Below are 21150 nucleotides of genomic sequence, written 5' to 3'. Positions count from 1 at the left end.
CATGGAACTCCTGCCTCATTCAGTGCAGAGGATGAATGGGGCTCATTTAATGAGTAGCTATTCAATATTTTGTTTTCTCCTTGCTCACTGTATGACCCCATGCCTTATTTACTGCACGCTATTCAAAACCCTGTCTGAGTGCGTCACAAAATTAGTTAATCTTCACAATACCCCTGTCAGGTAAGGGGGAGATATTACCCTCGGTCTACATATAGGGAACTGAGGCACTGAGAGAGTAAGGTTAAAAGTTTCCACCGATTTTGGGTTCCTAATTTGAGATGCCTAAAACCTGATTTTTCAGAAAACGTAACATTATACAGGAGAACCTCAGAGTTACGAACACCAGTCAACCACACACCTCATTTGGAACTGGAAGTACACAATCAGGCAGCAGCAGAGACACACACATAAAAAAGCAAATACAGTACAGTTCTGTGTTAAACATAATGTCGAGAACTCTGTTTTTCTCCACTCTCTTTCTTGGGTGCAGCAAATCAGATACTTTTATTCTCAAGCAATTGCATAGAGGGAGAGAGTGCACTAGGACACAGGGTTTTCCCCTCCTAGGCAGGTCTCTCAAAAGATAAACAATTAAGGCAAGCATTTATACCTTTTGTTACATACAATAATGAGCAACAGCTGCATATTGTTAATACGTAGGTCATCCTGATATCTTATTTTTCACATCTATTTAGACTCTAGTCTACATTCCATATTTATCCACACAAGGTCGCAACAACTTCTCACACAGTTCTTTCCCACTCGCCTCACACAATCCTCACTTCTACTAAAAAAATTAAGGGACAGTTTTAAAAAAAATATTTGAAAGGTAAGGAAATGGTTTCTGGGCTTGTTTCATTTAAATTAAGATGGTTAAAAGCAACATTTTCCTTCTGCATAGTAAAATTTCAAAGCTGTGTTAAGTCAATGTTCAGTTGTAAACTTTTGAAAGAAAAAACATAACGTTTTGTTCAGTTACGAACATTTCAGCATTACAAACAACCTCCATTCCCAAGGTATTTGTAACTCTGAGGTTCTCCTATATAGCACTTTATATGTTCAAAGCGCAGCTCTAATTGACTTCAGTTGCAAGTGCTCAGCACTTCTGCAAATCAGACACCAAGGTATTAAGATGGCACCCAGAATATGAGGAACACAGTTAGGGCTGGTCTATACTTATCGGGTAGTTCAACGGCTGGGGATCGAAGTTCCGGGTTCGATTTATCGCGTCTGGTCTGGACGCGATAAATCGAACCAGGAAGTGCTCGCCGTCGACTGCGGTACTCCAGCTCAACGAGAGGAGTACCGCGGAGTCGACGGGGAGCCTGCCTGCCGCGTGTGGACCGTGTCTGAACCGCGGTAAGTTCGAAGTAAGGTATGTCGAATTCAGCTACGTTATTCACATAGCTGAATTTGCGTACCTTACTTCGACTTGGGGGGTAAGTGTAGACCAAGCCTTAGTTTGAACATTTTCGTTTAAGTTTCATGTCTATGGCAGAGGCAGGGATAGAATCCAATTCAGCTGTCTTAACTGTAGAACCATCTTTTCTGTTTCTGCAAAAGCCTGCCTCATTCATTACACCCCTTCCAACTTCTGCAACAAGTCTTACAAATAACAGCTTCCTTTCCTACACATCACTGATTCTGTGCACTGAATGAGATAGGGATCTTGTGGATAAAATAGGATGTGATCATGTAATTAAAGACTGTATCATGCATGTGCACAAAGGAGCTGGCATTTCCTAACATTTGAATGCTTGACTTTACAACCTTACTATTGTTTTATCTTAGGACTTTTATGTGTAATTTCCTAGTTTTTTAAAAAAGCAAACTGAAAAACAGATAATTCATCATGTGGCATCATATTGACATCAGCAGAGTTGGAACCTTTAGCTCCACTGCCCAGTTCTCTGCCACTAGTGAAGTAACTGATAGCAGTAGTAGGCTGTTATCGTTTGTCTGTACCACAAGAGGGGGTGAGACACACATTTTGCTAGTGGATTTCACAGGTATTTGCTGTCAGCAGAGGAATGGTGAGACTCACAAATTAATAGGTTTTTTCCCATTAATTGGAGGGGAGTGTTCTCTGTTGGGCACAGACTTCTGCCCATTCTATCCCTACTCCCCTCAGACTTGATCCCTTCTGCTCCATCCCCTCCAATCTGTCCTAGTCCCGTCTCTTCCCCACCCTGGCTCCTTCTCCCAGTCCCATTCTTCTTGCCTACTGTGACGGTGCTGCCCGTGGGAGCCAGCTGAGGTCACTCAATCAGGGTGAACTGCAAACAAAACGGGGCAGACAAACCCCAAACGCTGGTGGATATTCCAATATTTAGATTTACCAAGCCAGCACAAAACAGCTTCTATAGTACCTCACTGATTACTCAGAAGTCCAAACAACGCAGTTCCCTTAAAATGCCCAGCCTCAGGCCTCCGTCCAGACACACCTGTCAGATATAATGATGATTTCTGAAAATTTTATCATATAAAAGAAAAGGTTCTTCCAATCCCAAAGGATCAGCCACATACCCAGGTTCAATTATAACTTAGATCTTACCCAAAATACACGCTTATAGCCAATTCTTATTAACTAAGCTAAAATTTATTAAAAAAAAGGAGAGAGAGAGAGAGAGTTGGTTAAAAGATCAATATACATACAGACTTGAATTCTTGAGGTTCAGATACATAGCAGAGGTGAGCTTGTAGTTGACAAAAGTCCTTTAGATATATAGTCCATAGGTTATAGTCCAATGTCCATATTCATGGTGACTCCAGTCAGTGACTGGGGATTTCAATCCTTATGGCTTAAGGTTTCCCCTCTTGAAACCCAAAGCAGATCTGAGATGCAGAAGGATCGTGTCCCAAGGTTTTTATACATTTTCAGCAGCCTTTTGGCCTGAGAAAACAATAGGCTCAACTTTCCTTCTTCTAAATATCATGGCAATTAGCACAGGATAATTTATCCATGAAACAGTTCAGATACAGGTTAACACAACCTTCAAAGAGACATATAGACAATAATACTATTTCACTCAAGTATCATCATAAATGTTAATATTCCTTTTTTTATCTTTGAATTGAAGCTATAGCAACAGACAAGACTTGTTTGCTTACATTACAAGACCTGAGCAAACACCTACCCTTCTACCTCTAAGAATACAGACTTACATTTCAAAGCTCTATTCATTTACCTATCTTCCTAACCAGTCTCTACAGGTCAGCCATGGGTCAGGTCAGTTAGTGAGTTAATTAACTCTTTCTGGCCCTGTCACCTTCCACTGAGATATTATATTACACTCATAACGTCACACTACCCTATTTCAGTCTCTAGTCTGCAGGTTTCTTCCCAGTCTCCTTGCCCAGCCACTCCTAGTTTGCTGCTCCAGGTCTGATTAGGATGATCAGACAGCAAGTGTGAAAAATCGGGACGGGGGTGGAGGGTAATAGGAGCCTATAAAAGAAAAAAACCCCAAAGTCAGGACTGTCCCTATAAAATCGGGACATCTGGTCACCCTAGGTCTGATCTGCCTCCCTGCTTTTTCACTTGCTCTCAGTTCTAGCCACCCTCTCTTGGTTCCTCATCCTATCTCAGTCTATCCCCCTTCCTTGTTCCAGGCTCCAGCCTCTTTCTCTTCTCCTACAGCTCCCAGTCTCCTTGCCCAGCCATTCGTTGCCCCCCAACTCCCAGGAACAGTTTGTCCTTTTCCTGCCCCTTGTTCTGGATTTAGTCCCCTCTGTATTCTAGTCAGGCAGCAGTCTCCTTATGCTGTGTGACTCGGCATGGAGATCACTGACTTAAAGCGGCGCAGTTGTAAGGTCTCCCATGTAGCCGCTCTGCTGATGGGAGAGAGCTCTACCGTAGGCATAATTAAATCACCCCAGCAAGCAGCTGTAGCTATGTCGGCAGAAGAGCATAGTGCTGTCCACACCGGCACATCATTTGATGTAACTTATGTTGGTCAGGGGTATGGTTTTTTCACACTCCTGACAAACAAGTTTTACCGACAAAAGTACTAGCGTAGACATAGCGTAGGCCTCTTTATTTTTGCCTTATTTTTTAAAGACCCTGGCTATGCTGCATTAGCCTTACTATAGCTCATGTTTATAGAGGATTTATAAAAAGAACAGGAGTACTTGTGGCACCTTAGAGACTAACAAATTTATTAGAGCATAAGCTTTTGTGGGCTACAACCCACTTCTTCGGATGCATAAGTTATTTATAGAGGATTTATAGTTATTTTATTTTTCAGAAGAAGGTGGATTTTTTTTCTGAATTGTTTTCTTTGTTATTTCTCTGTGATCCAGTTTAGCTGATTTTAGTTTATTTTGCTTTTTCCATAATTGTGAGGATCACTTATTTATTTTATATATTTTGCTTAGTTTTATTTCTGTATTCTACATCAGGGGTTCTCAAACTTTTTCTTTCTGAGCCCCCCCGAACATGCTATTAAAAACTCCATGGCCCACCTGTGTCACAACAACTGTTTTTCTGCATATAAAAGTCAGGGTCGGCATTAGGGGGTAGCAAGCAGGGCAATTGCCCTTGGCCACATGCCACAGGGGCCCCAGAAAGCTAATTTGCTTGGGTTTGGGCTTCAGCCTTGCCACAGCGGGGCTTCAGCTTTTTGCCCTGGATCCCAGCGAGTTTAACGCTGGCCCTGCTTGGCAGACCCCCTGCAACCTGCTTGCAGCCCTCCCCGCCCCGCCCAAGAGTTGCAGACTCCAGGTTGGGAATTGCTGTTCTACAAGCAACTGCAGAGATTATGATACATTGTATCCATCAAGGATGATAGAACATTTGATGGAGTATACACCTCTACCCCGATATAACGCTGTCCTCGGGAGCCAAAAAATCTTACCGCGTTATAGGTGAAACCGCGTTATATTGAACTTGCTTTGATCTGCCGGAGTGCGCAGCCCCGCCCCCCCAGAGCACTGCTTTACTGCGTTATATCCGAATTCGTGTTATATCGGGTCACGTTATATAGGGGTAGAGGTGTACTTCACTGCTGTTAAAGAAAATGCATAAATACTTTCTCCTGTATCTGTTTATTTTTCCACCCATACAACAGTCCTGTTTAAAACTGCCAACAACCGTGTTTCCAGGTGAATTTAAAACAGGGGTTCTCAAACTGGGGGTTGTCACCCCTCAGGGGGTCGCGAGGTTATTAGATGGGAGGTTGCAAGCTGTCAGCCTCCACCCCAAACCCTGCTTTGCCTGCAGCATTTATAATGGTGTTAAATATATTAAAAAGTGTTTTTAATTTATTGGGGGAGGGGATCACACTCAGAGGCTTGCTATGTGAAAGGGGTCACCAGCACAAAAGTTTGAGAACCATTGATTTAAAACAACTTGCACGTCATTTGTGACACCAGTATCTCATCTAATCATCAGGTGGCTCTTTCCTACACTAGAGTAAAACAGCTTCCAGTCAAGACATCCTTAGAAATGTCTTAGTTCACGGATCATTGACAAGAGGAAGCGTTTACAGACATTAGTGTCAATATAGCTACCACACATGGGCCCTAAGTTTGCTTGTTAAAAATCCTGCACTAGCTAGGCTAATCAGGTCACAAGGGATATCAATCTTCATTCTTTGGCGCATAAGCTGAACTGATCCCTAACTTGGGTCAGGAAAGAATTTTTCTCCTCTGTGGCATACAGTTCACCACTCATCAAGTACATCTAGTATAAAAGGCTTTAGCCTTCTCTGGAGGAGCATCATTATATTGGCTATTACCAGGGGACAAGTGTAGGCAAAGCTGGTAGTACTATCTTTTAAGATTGCCCATTATGAGATCCGTTTTTTAGCTGCTTATAACTTGCCAAACTTTAATCATTTGGGATGAAATTCTATATGCTGGGTGTTCGGCTCAGACTGGTTTTTTTAAATTTCAACCAAAACAATTCAGCCATATCAGAGAACAAGGTTAGGGAAAAATGTATTTTACCCATGTTAAAAAATTCTAATGACCTTTTCTTTGAACAGTTCTAGTACCCCCAAGCTTTGCAGCAGAGACTTGAAATTGGGTAGGGAGTTGGCCTCTTAGAGCTTCCAGTGCAGAATTGGAGTCAGAACTGGCTTCGAGCCCTTAGAAGTTCCAGTCTTCAGGCATATCCAGTTCCGTTTCCCAGAGAGGGTCTGAGAAACCCAAAGGTAGCTTTGGACGCCACACCAAATCCACTTTCCTTGGTGTCGAGAGATGGAGAAAAGAGGAATACATGGCACCATTGCTCCATGCAGTCCTGTTCCTGAGGATCAGGCAGGCGGTTGGCACTGAAGATTAAGGTGGAATTATCTGGTGCTAAGGTAGGAGGTTCTTGTTATCAGAAGCCCATCTCCTTGCTTCTAAGGATTAGGTCCATCTTATCTAGTTCTGATGGAAAGATTGTCTATTCTCCCCAGTTTCAGTCCCAGGGAGGCTACAGTTTTCATTTCAGGCTCCATTATCTGTTTTGCTGAACATAAATCCACAATGCTCCACTTGTTAGGGTGATGTTAAGGATTCCCTTGGAATTGAGGATTTGGAGCTGAAGTTTCCTTATTGTTACTTTGGTGCCAATGGAATAGAATGAGAAGTTCATTCTAGGGTCATTTAGTTCCTTTTGCCTCAAACTAGACCTTTCTTGGTTTCACCGTTGGCACAGAGTACTTCAGTGCATCCCTCTCAGTTGAGGTTTCGAACCCCACCTTCTGCACAAGGGCCATTTTGCACGTTTATCTGCCATGAGCCAACTGGCCTTCCTGGACATCACAGTCTTGGAGGATAGGAATGGCAGTCACTTTTTAATCTCCCCCTTGGTATACCAACCTGCCAAACCCCTGTACTACCTCCTTCACTGAGATTCGATTCAGATTCCACAGCTGAGGAAGAGAGTGTAGGCCATACTCCATGGAACTCATTTTTCTCCAGAGGATGTTATGATAGACATCATCAGTATTATGGAAGATGTAAAATCTTCCAAAACTTGCTCATCAGGAGCATGGATGCATTGGTCTTTGAGCTATCTACTGTTCAAGAAAAGTCTCACAAATTGTTGGATATTCTGGAAATGAGTCAGTCAGACAGAGGGGTTGTATTAATAATGGCCTCATGGATACTACCAAAAATTTCTGGATGGCACCAGCATCCATCTCACCAAGTTCTCAGAAACTTTTCAGAGGGCTCCAATCTTTGGGTCCACCCCAGTGATGTAGATCTTTTTTCACAATCTTTTTGAAGACATCCAACGGCAGGGGAGTAACCTTGTTTTATGATTCAAGTAAAAGCAACATTCCTGGGACAAAGTGTGTCCAAGCTTTCAACACCACTGTCCATGTCATGTCCTATGATTTCAGAGAAGCCTTGTGTTTCTATTGCTGTCATTTCATGAGCATTGAAATTAATATTTGAAGAAAACCCAAAAAAGCCGACAAACATTTGCCTCGTCAGACCTTGTTAGGTACACTACACAAATTAAAAGAAATTGGATAGTATACAGAAGTACATTTGTCTTTATAGTGCATGGAGTGTAACTGAGCTCTTTAGACATAGTGTAGCTGGGAACTACTGGGTACGAGATATCTTCAGGGCAACTGCTACTAAGGAGAAAATATTTTTAAAAGAGAGGAAGGATAGTCTTGTGGTTAAGGCGCATTCAAATAGGAGTTGAGCGCTGTGGTCAATTCTTGACTCTGTCTCTGTTCCCAAACTTCTGCTTACATGGCCTTTCCCTTTCTCCTGTCCTTTCCCCGTCTTGTATATTTAAAATGTAACCTGGTTAAGATGAGGTCTTTCAAAAGTTCCTAACCGAGTGGGCTCTTAATGTTGATTGGATCTCCTAATCACTCATGTAATACAAATAATATAATAAATGTAAAGCCTCAGGTGATATGTGATTCATGGGTGGCTGGTTGCTAATATATGTTGTGGTGTTATATAAATTAAAGCCTGATTCTGTACACGAACACTTAGTTTGCAGTGAAATGGGGCGTAAATGTATCCTGCACTAGCCTGCTGTCCGGGTTCCCACCCCACTCTGAACTCTGGGGTACAGATGTGGTGACCTGCATGAAAGACCCCCTAAGCTTATTTTTACAAGCTTAGGTTAAAACTTCCCCAAAGCACAAATCCTTTTCTTGTTCTTGGATGGTATTGCTGCCACTACCAAGTGATTTAGACCAAAATCCAGGAAAAAGGGCCACATGGAGTCCCTGTTTCCCCAAAATATTCCCCCCAAGCCCCTTCACTCCCTTTCCTGGGGAGGCTTGAGAATAATATACTAACCAATAATATACTAACCTTGCCTTTACTTACAATTTCTGTAATTTTAGATGTATCATTTCAGGTATCTTTTCAGGAGATGGTTTACCTGCTTGGTCTCGCTCTCTGTCCAGAGAGAGAACAAACAAAGAGAGCACAAACAACACCTCTCTTCTTCCCCCCCCCCCTTGATTTGAAAGTATCTTCTTTCCTTATTGGTCCTTTTGGTCAGGTGCCAACCAGGTTATTTGAGCTTCTTAATCCCTTACAAGTAAAGTGATTCTGTACCGCTGGCCAGGAAGGATTTTGTTACTGCCTACATAAAGGTTGTTACCCTTCCCTTTATATTCATGACACCTGCCATGAACCAAGCGTCTATGATGTTTACCCTGCTGCCATGCACTAAAAGTTCCCTAGTGCGCTTTGACTCACTTTGGAACTGGAATAGATTAAAGCACATTAGTGAACTGTTAGTGTAAGGCAGCATGGTCCACACAGGCACTTACCCTGCACTAACCTGCCGTGCACTATGTTTACACCCTAGCTTGCTGTAAACCAGGGGTCTCAAACACGTGGCCCTGGAGTTATTTCCTGCGGCTGCCAAGCTCCCCTCCCCCCGCTGCCCCCGCTCCCTCCCCCCAGTGCGCCGTGTCCCCGCTCCTCTGCCTACCTCCAGGTGCTTCCTACTGCCGAACAGCTGTTTGGCGGCGCTTAGCACTTTCCAGGAGGGAGGGGGAGGAGCGGGGAGCCACGCGCTCAGGGGAGGAGGCGGAGAAGAGGCAGGGCAGGTGTGGGAATTTGGGGAAGGGGTTGGAATAGGGGCAGGGAGGGGGTAGAGTTGGGGTGGGGACATTGGGGAAGGGGTTGGAATGGGGGCAGGGAAGGGGTGGGGTAAGGGCAGGGCCTCATGGAAGGGGTGGAGTGGGGGCAGGGCCAGGGGCAGCCGAGGGGGACATGGGACTTTTGTACCTTTATATGAAAAGGTGTCAGTGATGCGGCCCTTGGGCCAATGTACTAGTCCTCATGTGGCCCTCGTGGTGATCTGAGTTTGAGATCCCTGCTGTAAACTGAATATTGACAACAAGAGGGCTCAGCATGGGTGCTGCAGTCCACTTGCATGTAATGATTTAACAGGCTCAGGGTAGAGGAAAAATACATATGCTTTACCAGTCATTGTGGTTTATTGTCAATAATCAGCATAATAAGGAGGTACTATAATAATCTGTACATCTAAATGGTAACGTGGATGTAAAGCAGCCATACAAGGAACAGCAAAACAAAAACTACCTAATGATTTTCTGAATCATTATATGGCCTGTACAAGTTTTCGTCTTATGATTAAATGTTATGTTTTAGGTTTGTGAGAGACGATGAATTTGGCTGAGATTTGTGATAATGCCAAAAAAGGGAGAGAATACGCGCTTCTTGGGAACTACGACTCCTCTATGGTATATTACCAAGGTGTCATCCAGCAGATTCAGAGACACTGTCAATCAATCCGAGACCCAGCAGTTAAGGGCAAATGGCAACAGGTATGATGAAGCAGTATTGCACTGTATGTGGTAGATTTGGAAAGAAATACAACATTGCACAAGCTTTTTAAAATGTAGCCCAAATATATATTGGCTAAATTGAAGTTCATGATATTTATGTGGCAGTATTTCTTGTGACATAGTTAGAAGGGATTCTTTAGTTCTAATTGAATCAATTTTCTTGTCTTCATAGTGTGTCTTGCTAATCAACGGACTAATTGTGTGTGACTGCCTATTTTGGAAATACTATTATGTTTTCTACTAATACTATAATGATTTCCTTTTGCTCTCTCATCTTTCATCCAACTAATAAGCAGTAAGCTATGATGTGAGATGGGCTTGTATCATTAAAAAGATCAATATAGTTGCAATTATCTAAAATGTTATCTGCAGATAGTACTCTTAGGCCCTGATCTCACAATCACTTGGGCATGTGCTCAACTTTATTTGCATGAGGAGTATTTGTGGTTCGATTTCTAGGAGCGATGGAAAGAGTGAGAATGAATCTGTAGTGTTAATGAGAGATAAATTGCTCCCAAGCTACTGATCTGTGTTAGTGCAGAGGTGGAGGAAGCAGACTGGCATAGCTATAGATAAGCAGCAGACAGTGTGCTGCATCACTTAATGCTATAAGCAGGTGTCATCTGAGATTCCAAGGCAGATAGATCCCACCGCAAGGAAAACATACAAAATGCCGAAATGCATAAATCATGGATTCAATACTTAAACACAATATTAACAACAGATGTGAAATCTTTGAGGGATAATGTCACAGTTTTTAGGCCAAAACATTTGATTTAGCTCAATATTGTAACAATATTAGCATTGGATCTTGGAGTCCATTAACTTGCATGAACTCACATATGTCAGTCTGGGTTTCGATAAATTCTTACAGCATAAATCTCTTGGATTCCAAATATCACTTTGAAAAAAAAACAGGCTATATGCGGCGGTGGGAAGGGATGAGCAGAAAAACTGCCTATTTTTGTGGAATCTAGCAAAATCAATGGGACAAATTCTGTCCTTGGATCTGGGCATGCTGGTATCATGACTTTAGTAGGAGCCCCCTGCAGGCAACCAAGGATAGAGCTTGGTCCAGTGTTGTTTGCTGTGTAGACTTTAAACAAACACATATAATTAGATTGATACTGATGTCAGACACATTTTGGCAAAATAAGGCACTATATAAATTAAAGTTGTTGTAGACAAAATGTTCTGTGTTAACTTCAGCTCCATTCAAAACGCGCACACAAAAAATCTGTTTATCAAGGCAAAATGGACAAAGTAAAGGGACAATACAGGTTTATGTTTGTACGTGATACTACTGTAAACAGGCACAATTTAAAATAATTACCTGAGATTATCTCCTTAGTTAAATAAAAAAAAAACGTGCACAAGACATATTGCATCCCATTCAAATGAAGTTTTATACAATAAGAATTTGTATAAGATATGTATACAAAGTGTATTCATAGTATACACTTTGTACACACATCCTCCAAAGATTAATTTGTTGATGTTGGAAAACACTTTTTGTATAACGGAGGGAATTCAGGACGAAGGCAGAAGACAAGCTGATCAGTTTTCAAAATGATCTAAAAGGTCCAATCCTTCCATCACTGAAATAAATAGGAATTTTGCCATTGACTTTAATGTGGCCAGAATAAGTCATTAAAGCTCAAGTGCTTAGGTAAGTGCTTAACTTTCAGACCAGGACTACTCCCACTGACTTCAACAGTATTCGCCCAGTATCCTGTCTACTGACAGTGACCAATGCCAGGTGTCCCAGAGGGAGTGAACCTAACAGGTAATGATCAAATGATCTTTCTCCTGCCATCCATCTCCACCCTCTGACAACAGAGGCTAAGGACACCATTCCTTACCCATCCTGGCTAATAGCCATTAATGGACTTAATCTCCATGAATTTATCTAGTTCTCTTTTAAACGCTGTTATAGTCCTAGCCTTCACAACCTCCTCAGGCAAGGAGTCCATGCAGAGTCCACCGGTTGACTGTGCGCTGTGTGAAGAAGAACCCTCTTTAATTTGTTTTAAACCTGCTGCCCATTAATTTCATTTGGTGGCCACTAGTTCTTATATTATGGGAACAAGTAAATAACTTTTTTCCTTATTCACTTTCTCCACACCACTCATGATTTTATATACCTCTATCATATCCCCCCTTAGTCTCCTCTTTTCCAAGCTGAAAAGTCCTATCCTCTTTAATCTCTCCTCATATGGGACCCATTTCAAACCCCTAATCATTTTAGTTGCCTTTCTCTGAACCTTTTTTAATGCCAGTATATCTTTTTTGAGATGAGGAGACCACATCTGTACTCAGTATTCAAGATGTGGGTGAATCATGGATTCATATAAGGTCAATAAGATATTCTCCGTCTTATTCTCTATCCCTTTTTGAATGATTCCTAACATCCTGTTTGCTTTTTTGACTGCTGCTGCACACTGCATGGACGTTTTCAGAGAACTATCCATGATGACTCCAAGATCTCTTTCCTGATTAGTTGTAGTTAAATTAGCCCCCATCATATTGTATGTAAACTAAATATCATACTATTCATAGGTCTTTGCATTGGGGCTATGAAAGGTCTTGGCACTTACTAAGGTTTGTCAAACTGCCACATTAACTTGACATTTCTAATACTTGGATTTCATTGAAAAATTAATTTAGTGCATTAAAGAAAAGGATCTCCTTGATTTCAGTGGGAGTTGGATCAGGCCATGAGTCAACAGATAGTAGATTAACAAGTATGAGATACATTTTAAGGAATTATCTATTTGAATGGTGCTAGTTATCTACTATATTCTCTGACCAGTAGAAAATGGAAGTTTCAAACATACAATGCAAGTGTATAACTTCAAAGTCAGACTTCCGTTATAAAAGTAAGAAAACGTGAAGTAATATCTTTTATTGGACCAACTTCTGTTGGTGAAAGACATAGGCACCGACTCCGTGGGTGCTCTGGGGCTGGAGCACCCTCAGGAAAAAAAATGGTGGGTGCTTAGCACCCACTGGCAGCCCCCCTATCAACGGTTCTTCCCCCCTCCCCCCAGCGCCTTCTGCCCGCCGGTGGGTACCGCCGATCAGCGCCTTCCCCTCCCTCCCAGCGCCTACCGCCTGCTGTGCATCAGCTGTTTCGCAGCATCAGGAGGTGCTGGGGGTGAGGGTAGGAGCAAAGGCGCAGTGTGCTCGGGGTGAGGGGGCAGAACTGGGCGGGGAAGGGGTGAGAAGAGGCAGGGTGGGAACAAGCAGGGCGGGGATGGGGCACTGGGAGAAGGGGTAGAGTAGGAGCAGAGCCGGGGGGAGCACCTCCCGGCAGATTAGAAACTGGGTGCTTATGGTGAAAGAGACAAGCTTTTGACCTCCACAGAGCTCTTCTTCATGTCAACTTGTCTGTTTCACCAACAGAAGTTGGTCCAATAAAAGTTATTGCCTCACTCGCCTTGATTCTCTCATATCCTGGGGCCAACATAGCTACAATAACACTGAAAACAAATTATAAAAGTAAGTCCTGTTCCCAGTTTCTTCTGTTGCTTTAGTTGTCTTCTTAACCTAGGCTACCTTTATTTCCCTCTCTCATGTCTGTGTTACTGAAAACATTTCCTGATGCTTTGAATGTATTGTGACGGTTCACCTGTACAAGTGAACATCTTTGTCAAGTTTTGAACAATATCAGGGCTTGGATCTTGCAGCCCATGCTCTCAAGGTTCCATTGAAGTGTAATAGGAGTAGTCACATATCTAAGAGCTGCTGGATTGGGCCGTTAGTTCTTCGTAAATGTTAATTTATTCTATTGTAGTAAACATTTTCTAAACCTTTTATTCTGTTGTAAATTGAGATTGTATATATTAAAAAAAAGACCTGTGCAAAAATTAAAACACTTTTTTTTTTTTTCTGAAATCACTTGTTTATTTTGAAGGTCCGGCAAGAATTACTGGAGGAATATGAGCAAGTAAAGAGTATTGTCAACACGTTAGAGAGTTTTAAAATAGACAAACCTCCAGATATTCCTGTATCCTATCAAGATGAGCCATTTAGGGATCCTGCTGTTTGGCCACCTCCAGTTCCGGCTGAGCACAGGTAACTGGAAAGCACTTTGGGATAGTTCACACCTTAACTCCACCCTTGAACATTAATATCTCTTACCAGTGGACAAATTGATTTTTCAAGAGTCTGTTGCTACCTAAAAAGAATTCTGCAGTTCAATTGTAGGGGTGATTTTTGAGGAATTGGATGTGTTTGTACAGTGGAAGAGGAAGTGAGTTTGGGTATTATGGTGTGGTAAGGCCTATGTATGGAGGTTGGGCAGGATATTAATATTTCCATAACTGATTTTCTTGACTTTTGATGATTGTCCTGCTAAGAAATTCACTTGAACAACTTTAACGCTAACAAAATTCTTTGTTTATTATAAATGCCTTGGAATAATAAAAATTACAGATAGAAAAGACCTATTAAATCAGCCACTCCAGATCCCTGATATTGTAGGATGGGTTATTCGTGAACAGTGACTGTTTTTGAGGTCAGTAGTGGTTCAGGTATGGCCTAAGATACATAATATGTTGCCTGAAGCCAATTGCTTTAGTACTGAAGGAAATCTGCAGACAAGGTGATGCTTTACAGAGCTAGGGCCTGATTCAAAGCCCACTGTAGTCCATGGAAATACTCCCATTGAATTCAGTGGACTTTATAACAGTAGGGTTACCATATGTCTGGATTTTCCCGGACATGTCTGGCTTTTTGGTCCTCAAATCCCCGTCCGGGAGGAATTTCCAAAAAGCCGAACATGTCCGGGAAAATAGGGAGGCATGGTAAGGGGACCGCCTCCTCCCCGGGCTCCAACTTCCCCGGCTCCCGCCGCTCTCCACCACGCGCCGGGGCCGAAGCAACTTCCCCTGCGCAGCAGCAGCCGGAGCCCGGGGGGCGGGAGGGAGGAGGGGGGAATGCGGGGTGCTCAGGGGAGGGGGCGGAGTTGGGGCAGGGACTTTGGAGAAGGGGGAGAGTTGGGGCGGGACTGGGGGCGGGGAAGGGCCGGAGTTGGGGTGGGGCTGGGGATGGGGAAGGGGCGGAGTTGGGGCGGGGCCAGGGCCCCGTGGAGTGTCCCCTTTTTTCAGTATTGAAATATGGTAACCCTATATAACAGGCCCCTAATGTAGGTCTCTAGTCTAACTTTTTACTACATAAAAGTGTTACACATTGTAGTTAAGGGGTTCTCTGAAAATAGCTGAGTTGCCCATTTTATTGTTTGAAAGAGTGGTCAGTTGTCTGATTTATTTATTTATTTATTAAAAACTATTTTCGTGAAGTCCTAAAGACTTTCTTATCAGGTCATAGGAGGCTTTTTTTTGCCAGTTGGAATTGAGGGATACAATAGAAAAAGGTAAAGCATCTATATTAGTTTTAGGTTACTAAAATACCTGTCATCTGGAAGGATCCTGCTCAGCAGAACTGGAATACAGGCACCTGTGGGATGGACGACAGCAATCCGTGGGAGGTGGAAGGGGGTGGCCTGCTCTTGGGATATTTATCATCTTGCAAGATATCACTGAATGATGTAGAGCTAAGTTAGCAAAATTGGGAATTTGGTAGTAATTGGAAGCAGTTACTAACCAAAATCTATTTTGTAGCCTATATGAAATGTGTTTGGTTTTCTTAGTGCATTACCTAGTGGACAGGGGCCTGATTCTTCATGACTTTGTACCATGTGTAGTCATTTACCCCCTGTTCAAAGTGGGTGTAAAACATTACCATAGCTTGCTGCTTCAGTTTCCCCCATCTCTACCCCATTACACTATTGTGAGTGTCAAGCTACTCAGTGACTCCAGAGCATGAGTACCAACCTCAGGACAGACTATTAAGAACCAGGGCACAAGCCACAAATTGATTGTGAATTTTATACTTAGATTTCACCTACCAGTTATCAAGTGTAAACTCCTTAGGCATTATAACAGCCAAATAAGGAGTCATAGACAGTCCCCTTGGGTACGCCATTCTATCTTGTCCCCAGGTGAACATACCTTTGTGATAGATAGGCCCTTACACCAAGAATCACAACAATATTCAGGTTATTCCCAGTCTCAAAGGGCTAGTCACTTACCCAAGGTCAGTTGTACTTTAGATGTCATGCCAGAGACAATGCTTGTAACCAGTCCTATAATAAATTATATACAGATTTATTAAAATATGAAAGGAAATAAGAGTTACATACAAGGTTAAAGCAAGTAAACAGATACACACAGATGAGTTACAATCTTAAATTTCAAAAGGTAATAGAAGCTTCTATAGTAAACAAGCGCTATATGTTTTATAGGGCTAATCCAGGCTAAGCAGCTGTGGGGACCTCTTACCTATGCCTAGGAAACCTGGCCCTCTAGAGTCCAAGCAGCATAAATCTCCAGTTCCTTCTTATTACGAGTTTTTATCTCCCTCATCCCTTGTTCTCTGAGCTGCAAACTCAGCTGATGGGAGGAATCCACTTGCATGACTCATCTTCATGTGAGGAAGGCAAAACAAATACATTTATTTTGTCCTCTTTAATGTCCCACAATAGTCCATCTGGTGTCAATGGACCTTCCGTGTTGGACAGGATGTAACACCTTCTGTGGGAGACCAGCATTTCACACTAGCTAATGTCTCTCTCTCCTATCTGGTGATTTACAGAGGCTTACAATACAACTTCTCAATTATTACCTTACAATATGGGATACAGATGTTATAAATGAGATTAATGCATGCAGCAGCTCACAAGCATTCAATAAAATCTAAACACATTCTTATAATTCTAATACCTATTTTAACAATACTAACAGCCAGACTGGCTCCAGCTGTGTATCTGTCAATGTTCAGTTGAGACATGGGGACCTTAGTACGAGCTGGCACCTGGTCTGCCAGTGTCACAGTGAGCTTTAAAGTTTGCAGGCGATTTTGGATGAAGGGCAGTATAAAGTGCAAAGTGGATTTATTTATTTATGTTGTTTATAGATTAAACTGTTTCTTGGCTTGGGTGTAGGGTCATAGATGGGAGAAGTGACCCATCCCAGCAGGTCAACCCCACTTGTAAAATAAATTAGTCTCATGCGGCTGCAGATGAGTAAAGAAAATTACTTTAAACGGTAACAGTAGCAGCAACTCTGTTTCTTTACGCATGATGAAAAATTATTTGAAGTAAATACTTAATAACCACATCCAGTTTGTGAAAATGTGTGTGTGAGACTTTTAAAAATTAATCTTTCAGGAAAGTAGTTGCAAGTTTTGAAACAATGGCAGCAAACATGAATAAAGGGATTTATTAGAGGGAACATTCGTTTAAATTGATTACATCTTGGCCATATATTTTGTTCTGTATTTCAAGTCTAAACTGACCTCCCAACCAAAATGAAATATGACCTCAGTTTAATCTTAAAACCAAATTCTGACCCCTCATACCACGGCTCAGTTTCCGTTAAGGTCAGTGGGAGGTATACAAAGGTGTATGAGTATGCAGTTTGGTTCTATCTAGTCCTAACTTTCTGGACAATTTGTAAGTGTTGACACTTTCACATGGGGCGATTAAGATTGAGAATGGGTCACTTTTTTCTCATTGTCTTGCTCTCTTAGCTATTGAGACCTGTCAAAGTTCTTAGCTGGCCTATTTCCCGGAATTTCTTCTACGACTGTTCTTATAGGATCTGTGCTTTTGAATATAGCATAATTTAGTCCCATGATTTATAGCTACAGGAAACTGAAACTCAGAGCCTGAAACTGAAATCTGATTTGTCTTTTCCACATGCATTTTGGTTGGTTATTGTAGGGTTGGTCACGAGTGCTGAGTTGTTAGTATTGATCTTCTTTTTTTTTTTTTAAACTGTGATTGATATATTTTCTTTGTTTGCCAGGGCTCCACCTCAGATAAAACGTCCCAACCGAGAAGTTAAACCTTTGAGGAAAGAATCACCAGGATTGCAGCCGCGAGGGCCTGTGGGCAGAGCACACCCAATATCAAAAAGTGAAAAGCCTGCCAGTAGCCGAGAGAGGGAATCTAGAGCTAAAGGGAGAGAGGACAAGGTAAAAACTGGGGGCGGAGGAGTTGGAGGGTTGTGTGTGCAGGGGGGAAGCATTTTTTTAAAATAAATAAGCAAAAACTTAAGTTTTCCTGTGCAAGGGCAACATGGAGGGTCTACATCAGATTGTGGACAAAGCACGTATTACGAAGTGATTCAGTTGTAATATCACCAAGCTGGATACTGCTTTAAACTCTCAGCACTGTTTTTAATCAGGAAGGTTTTTTTATAACAGCACAGTTTACTGTAGCTTTGTTTTTCTGCATGTTTCAGCAAGGTTATGGGCCTGATTCTGATCTCCTGTATAATAGTGTAAATCAGGAGTAAATTCTATTCAGTTTAAGAGATCAGAACTGGGCCCTATTATAAAGTTTTCCAAGTAAAGAATATAGAAGTGAGATCAGTGAGAGTCTTTAGATATGCAGTTTTATTAGGATTCTGCAGGATTTAAATTAAGATGAGTTAAAACAATTGAGATTGTTCTGTAAATTCTGCAGTGGTCTACAATTATTTACAATAGTATTTTTAAGTATGTTCTTAACTAGCAGGTGGAGATGTACCAAAAGCATACAGATTAAAAAGACAACCAAGCTTTTTTAAGAATCCCATCATTAGGAGATTATTATTATAAATAACAAGACATTTAGAGGAAAATGTTTCTTTGAAAAGCATTGGGCGGACGACACAGTGTTCTGAATTAAAATGGGCTGGGAATTGAAATTAGTTTTTGAAAAGGTTTGTTGTAAAAAGAGAAACAATACTAGAGTGAGAGAGAAGACAGTAGGAACTGATTCGCCAACATGTAACTATAGAAGACATTTCAAAAGGAATTCTTTTTGAGAAAGTAAGATGTGTGTGTGAAAAATTGGGTGTTTATAACTGAAACTGCCTTACAACCTTAACTGTGGAGTCACTATCAGGAATCCATAGAAGCCATGGTATAAATCAGTGATACACAGACCTCAGTGGTTCAGGAGTCAAATTAACCAAAAGAGCCACAGTAGTGTGAATTCATTGTTTTATTTACTACTGTTCATATTTAAACAGTATGACAGGGGAAATACTTAGTTTTTATATACATATATATTATTCTCAGAGCAAATAAGTTTAATAACTTAATTGGTTAACATAGTAAAAGCATCCTGATTGGTTAATAACTTAGAGGGGTTAATAATTAAATCACACAGCGTTTTAATATTATGTGCTGCAAAGAGCTGCAGGAGACACGTTAAAGAGCCACTTGTTGGCTCATGGGTCGCAGTCTGAGTATCACTGGTATAAACAGTACAAGACTGGAGCATAATGAGATGCCTTTACTTTTGTGAGATATGGAATCTTACCTATTTGGAGCTCGTGGTATAATACAGGTTGTGATTGGTGAGTTAGAAAATATTTTGGTAAGTTTTCATAGCTACACACTAAATACTCAAGAATGAGAAAGGACTTAAAGGGAAGAATCCAGCACTGTCAAGGGATAGACAAAAGTGACCTTTGTATCAGTTATTTTTGATTCTGTAGAAGAGGGTATTAAGCAACACTAGTCCTCCTTGTCACTGGTTGTTCGGACATAGTCTTCTAGCAGTGCCAGTGAATACACTTCTAAGTTTATTTGAAGTTTAAAGTTGAATCATTTTAGAAATCTCTCTCTACATACTTAGAACAGCAAGATTTACAATAACAAGGGAACACTCTGTAAGCTATAAAAAGCTTTTCAAGAACGGTGAAAATTGTTTACAGTTCTGCTGGTTAAATGAGAAACTGGAATCCTGTTGTGTGACCAGTTTAATACACCAGGCATGTATGCATTCAAGTCTTGCCTCTAATGAGGGTAAAACCATGCACTTTAAAGTTTCCTGTAAGGAGCATTATAAGGCTTTACTATGGATGAGGCTGTGCTGGTACTACTTCTAGGACAGTAGTTATCTCTTGGAGTAATACTACTAATAATCTACAGCAGGGAAGCCAGATGGAGAAGTTTCATAAATAGAAATATATTTCATATAGTACGTAACTTTTTAAAATTGCTTTTATCTGAATATTTTTTAAAAACCTTCTCATAGTTTACATTAATACCTAAAATAAGCAAGAACTTAGATTTCTCCTACCAGTTTTATCCTTGTCCGCTAACAAGCATTGATGTCATGTAGTGTTTGGAATGGAGCTGAAATTAGCATACTTCTTTTTGTCAACATGTCAGTTGACATGAGATCAGTTGCTGCTTATGTTCCATTTATTTTTAAATGTACTGGAGTAGGGCACATGATGATTAAAATTCTGTTGGCTGTTGAATAGACCTTGTTGCTATAAATCATGCTGCTCTACAGCATGCAGAGAGATTTCTAAAATGACGGAATGTTGTATTTTAAAGGGGATTCATTTGGTTGCCTGGCCAGATCTTGTTAGAAGTTGTAAAGATAAGATTCTCATCCAGTAAGATATTGGTGCAATGTGATTGGTTGTAGCTTGCAATGGGTATGCTAATGCTGATACATAGATATAAATGCTTCTTTTTCTGGATTTGTAGCCAAAACAACTATCTCATCTTATGGGTTTGTAACCATCCCCTTCCCAAGCCATGTAACAACCTCTTCAATCTGATTGTAAGCAGGGTCATGGAGTTTGTCCTTTATTTGCCTGTAAAGTAATTTTGCATGTTTATGGTGCTACATAATTAATAATTTCTACCCTGAGATCCCACTCTGATGGTGTTTATGCACTAGCACCCCTTTAAAATGCGGTTTCCCAAGTGGTTTTTTTTTCCCTTTCTTTCTCTACTGCCCAGAAAGCCTCCAGGCTGGTTGTCGTGGTCCCCCCCACTGGAATATTGTCAGGAATTTCAGCCTGTCAACCCAGCCGTTTTATTTTAAATAGGCAATGTGTGTATGTTACAAAGGTTGTATAATGCCCCATGTGTGCCCTAGGAGAATGTTTGGGAGTACTCTGAAAATTAGATTAGTGTCTTCTAATAGGGAAGCCACCAAAGCTATGCAGAGCAGTTCTACCAACCTAATGCTACAAAAGGAGATGCTGTTATGCCTGGAAAAGTATTCAGAACCACCCACGAATGTATAACTCAACCATTATTTGGGCAACTAATCCTTAAATCTGAGAGTAATTCCAATTACATTAATAATGGAGCTACTTGCAAGACTAGTGATTAATCACCCAAATAAGGGCTTCAGAATTGGGCTTATTTGTAACTACTATTAATCATTTTGTTGCACGTGAAAACTGTAAATATTTTAAATCTTACTTTAGTTCAGGTGTAGATCAGTAATACAATGCCCTGTTCTACAGCTTGAGTGTCAATTTGGCAGAGC

General features: G+C 41.3%; 1 protein-coding gene across 1 annotated transcript in view; it reads left to right on the top strand.

The window, feature by feature from the left end:
- LOC113406768 (katanin p60 ATPase-containing subunit A-like 1) overlaps window positions 1–21150 on the top strand; it is a 53675-nt gene that overhangs the window by 7033 nt on the left and 25492 nt on the right. Inside the window, exons 2-4 of the mRNA XM_026653426.2 lie at window positions 9598–9773; window positions 13711–13871; window positions 17666–17834. Of these exons, the coding sequence (XP_026509211.1) occupies window positions 9612–9773; window positions 13711–13871; window positions 17666–17834 (492 nt within the window). The 5' untranslated portion in view covers window positions 9598–9611. The remainder of the gene's footprint in view (window positions 1–9597; window positions 9774–13710; window positions 13872–17665; window positions 17835–21150) is intronic.

Source organism: Terrapene carolina, unplaced genomic scaffold (genome assembly GCF_002925995.2).
Source record: "Terrapene carolina triunguis isolate 2854851 unplaced genomic scaffold, T_m_triunguis-2.0 Scaffold139, whole genome shotgun sequence".
In the NCBI taxonomy this organism is placed as follows: Eukaryota; Metazoa; Chordata; order Testudines; family Emydidae; genus Terrapene; species Terrapene triunguis.
Note: the sequence above shows the minus strand (reverse complement) of the source record. Positions and strands in the feature narration are given on the sequence as shown.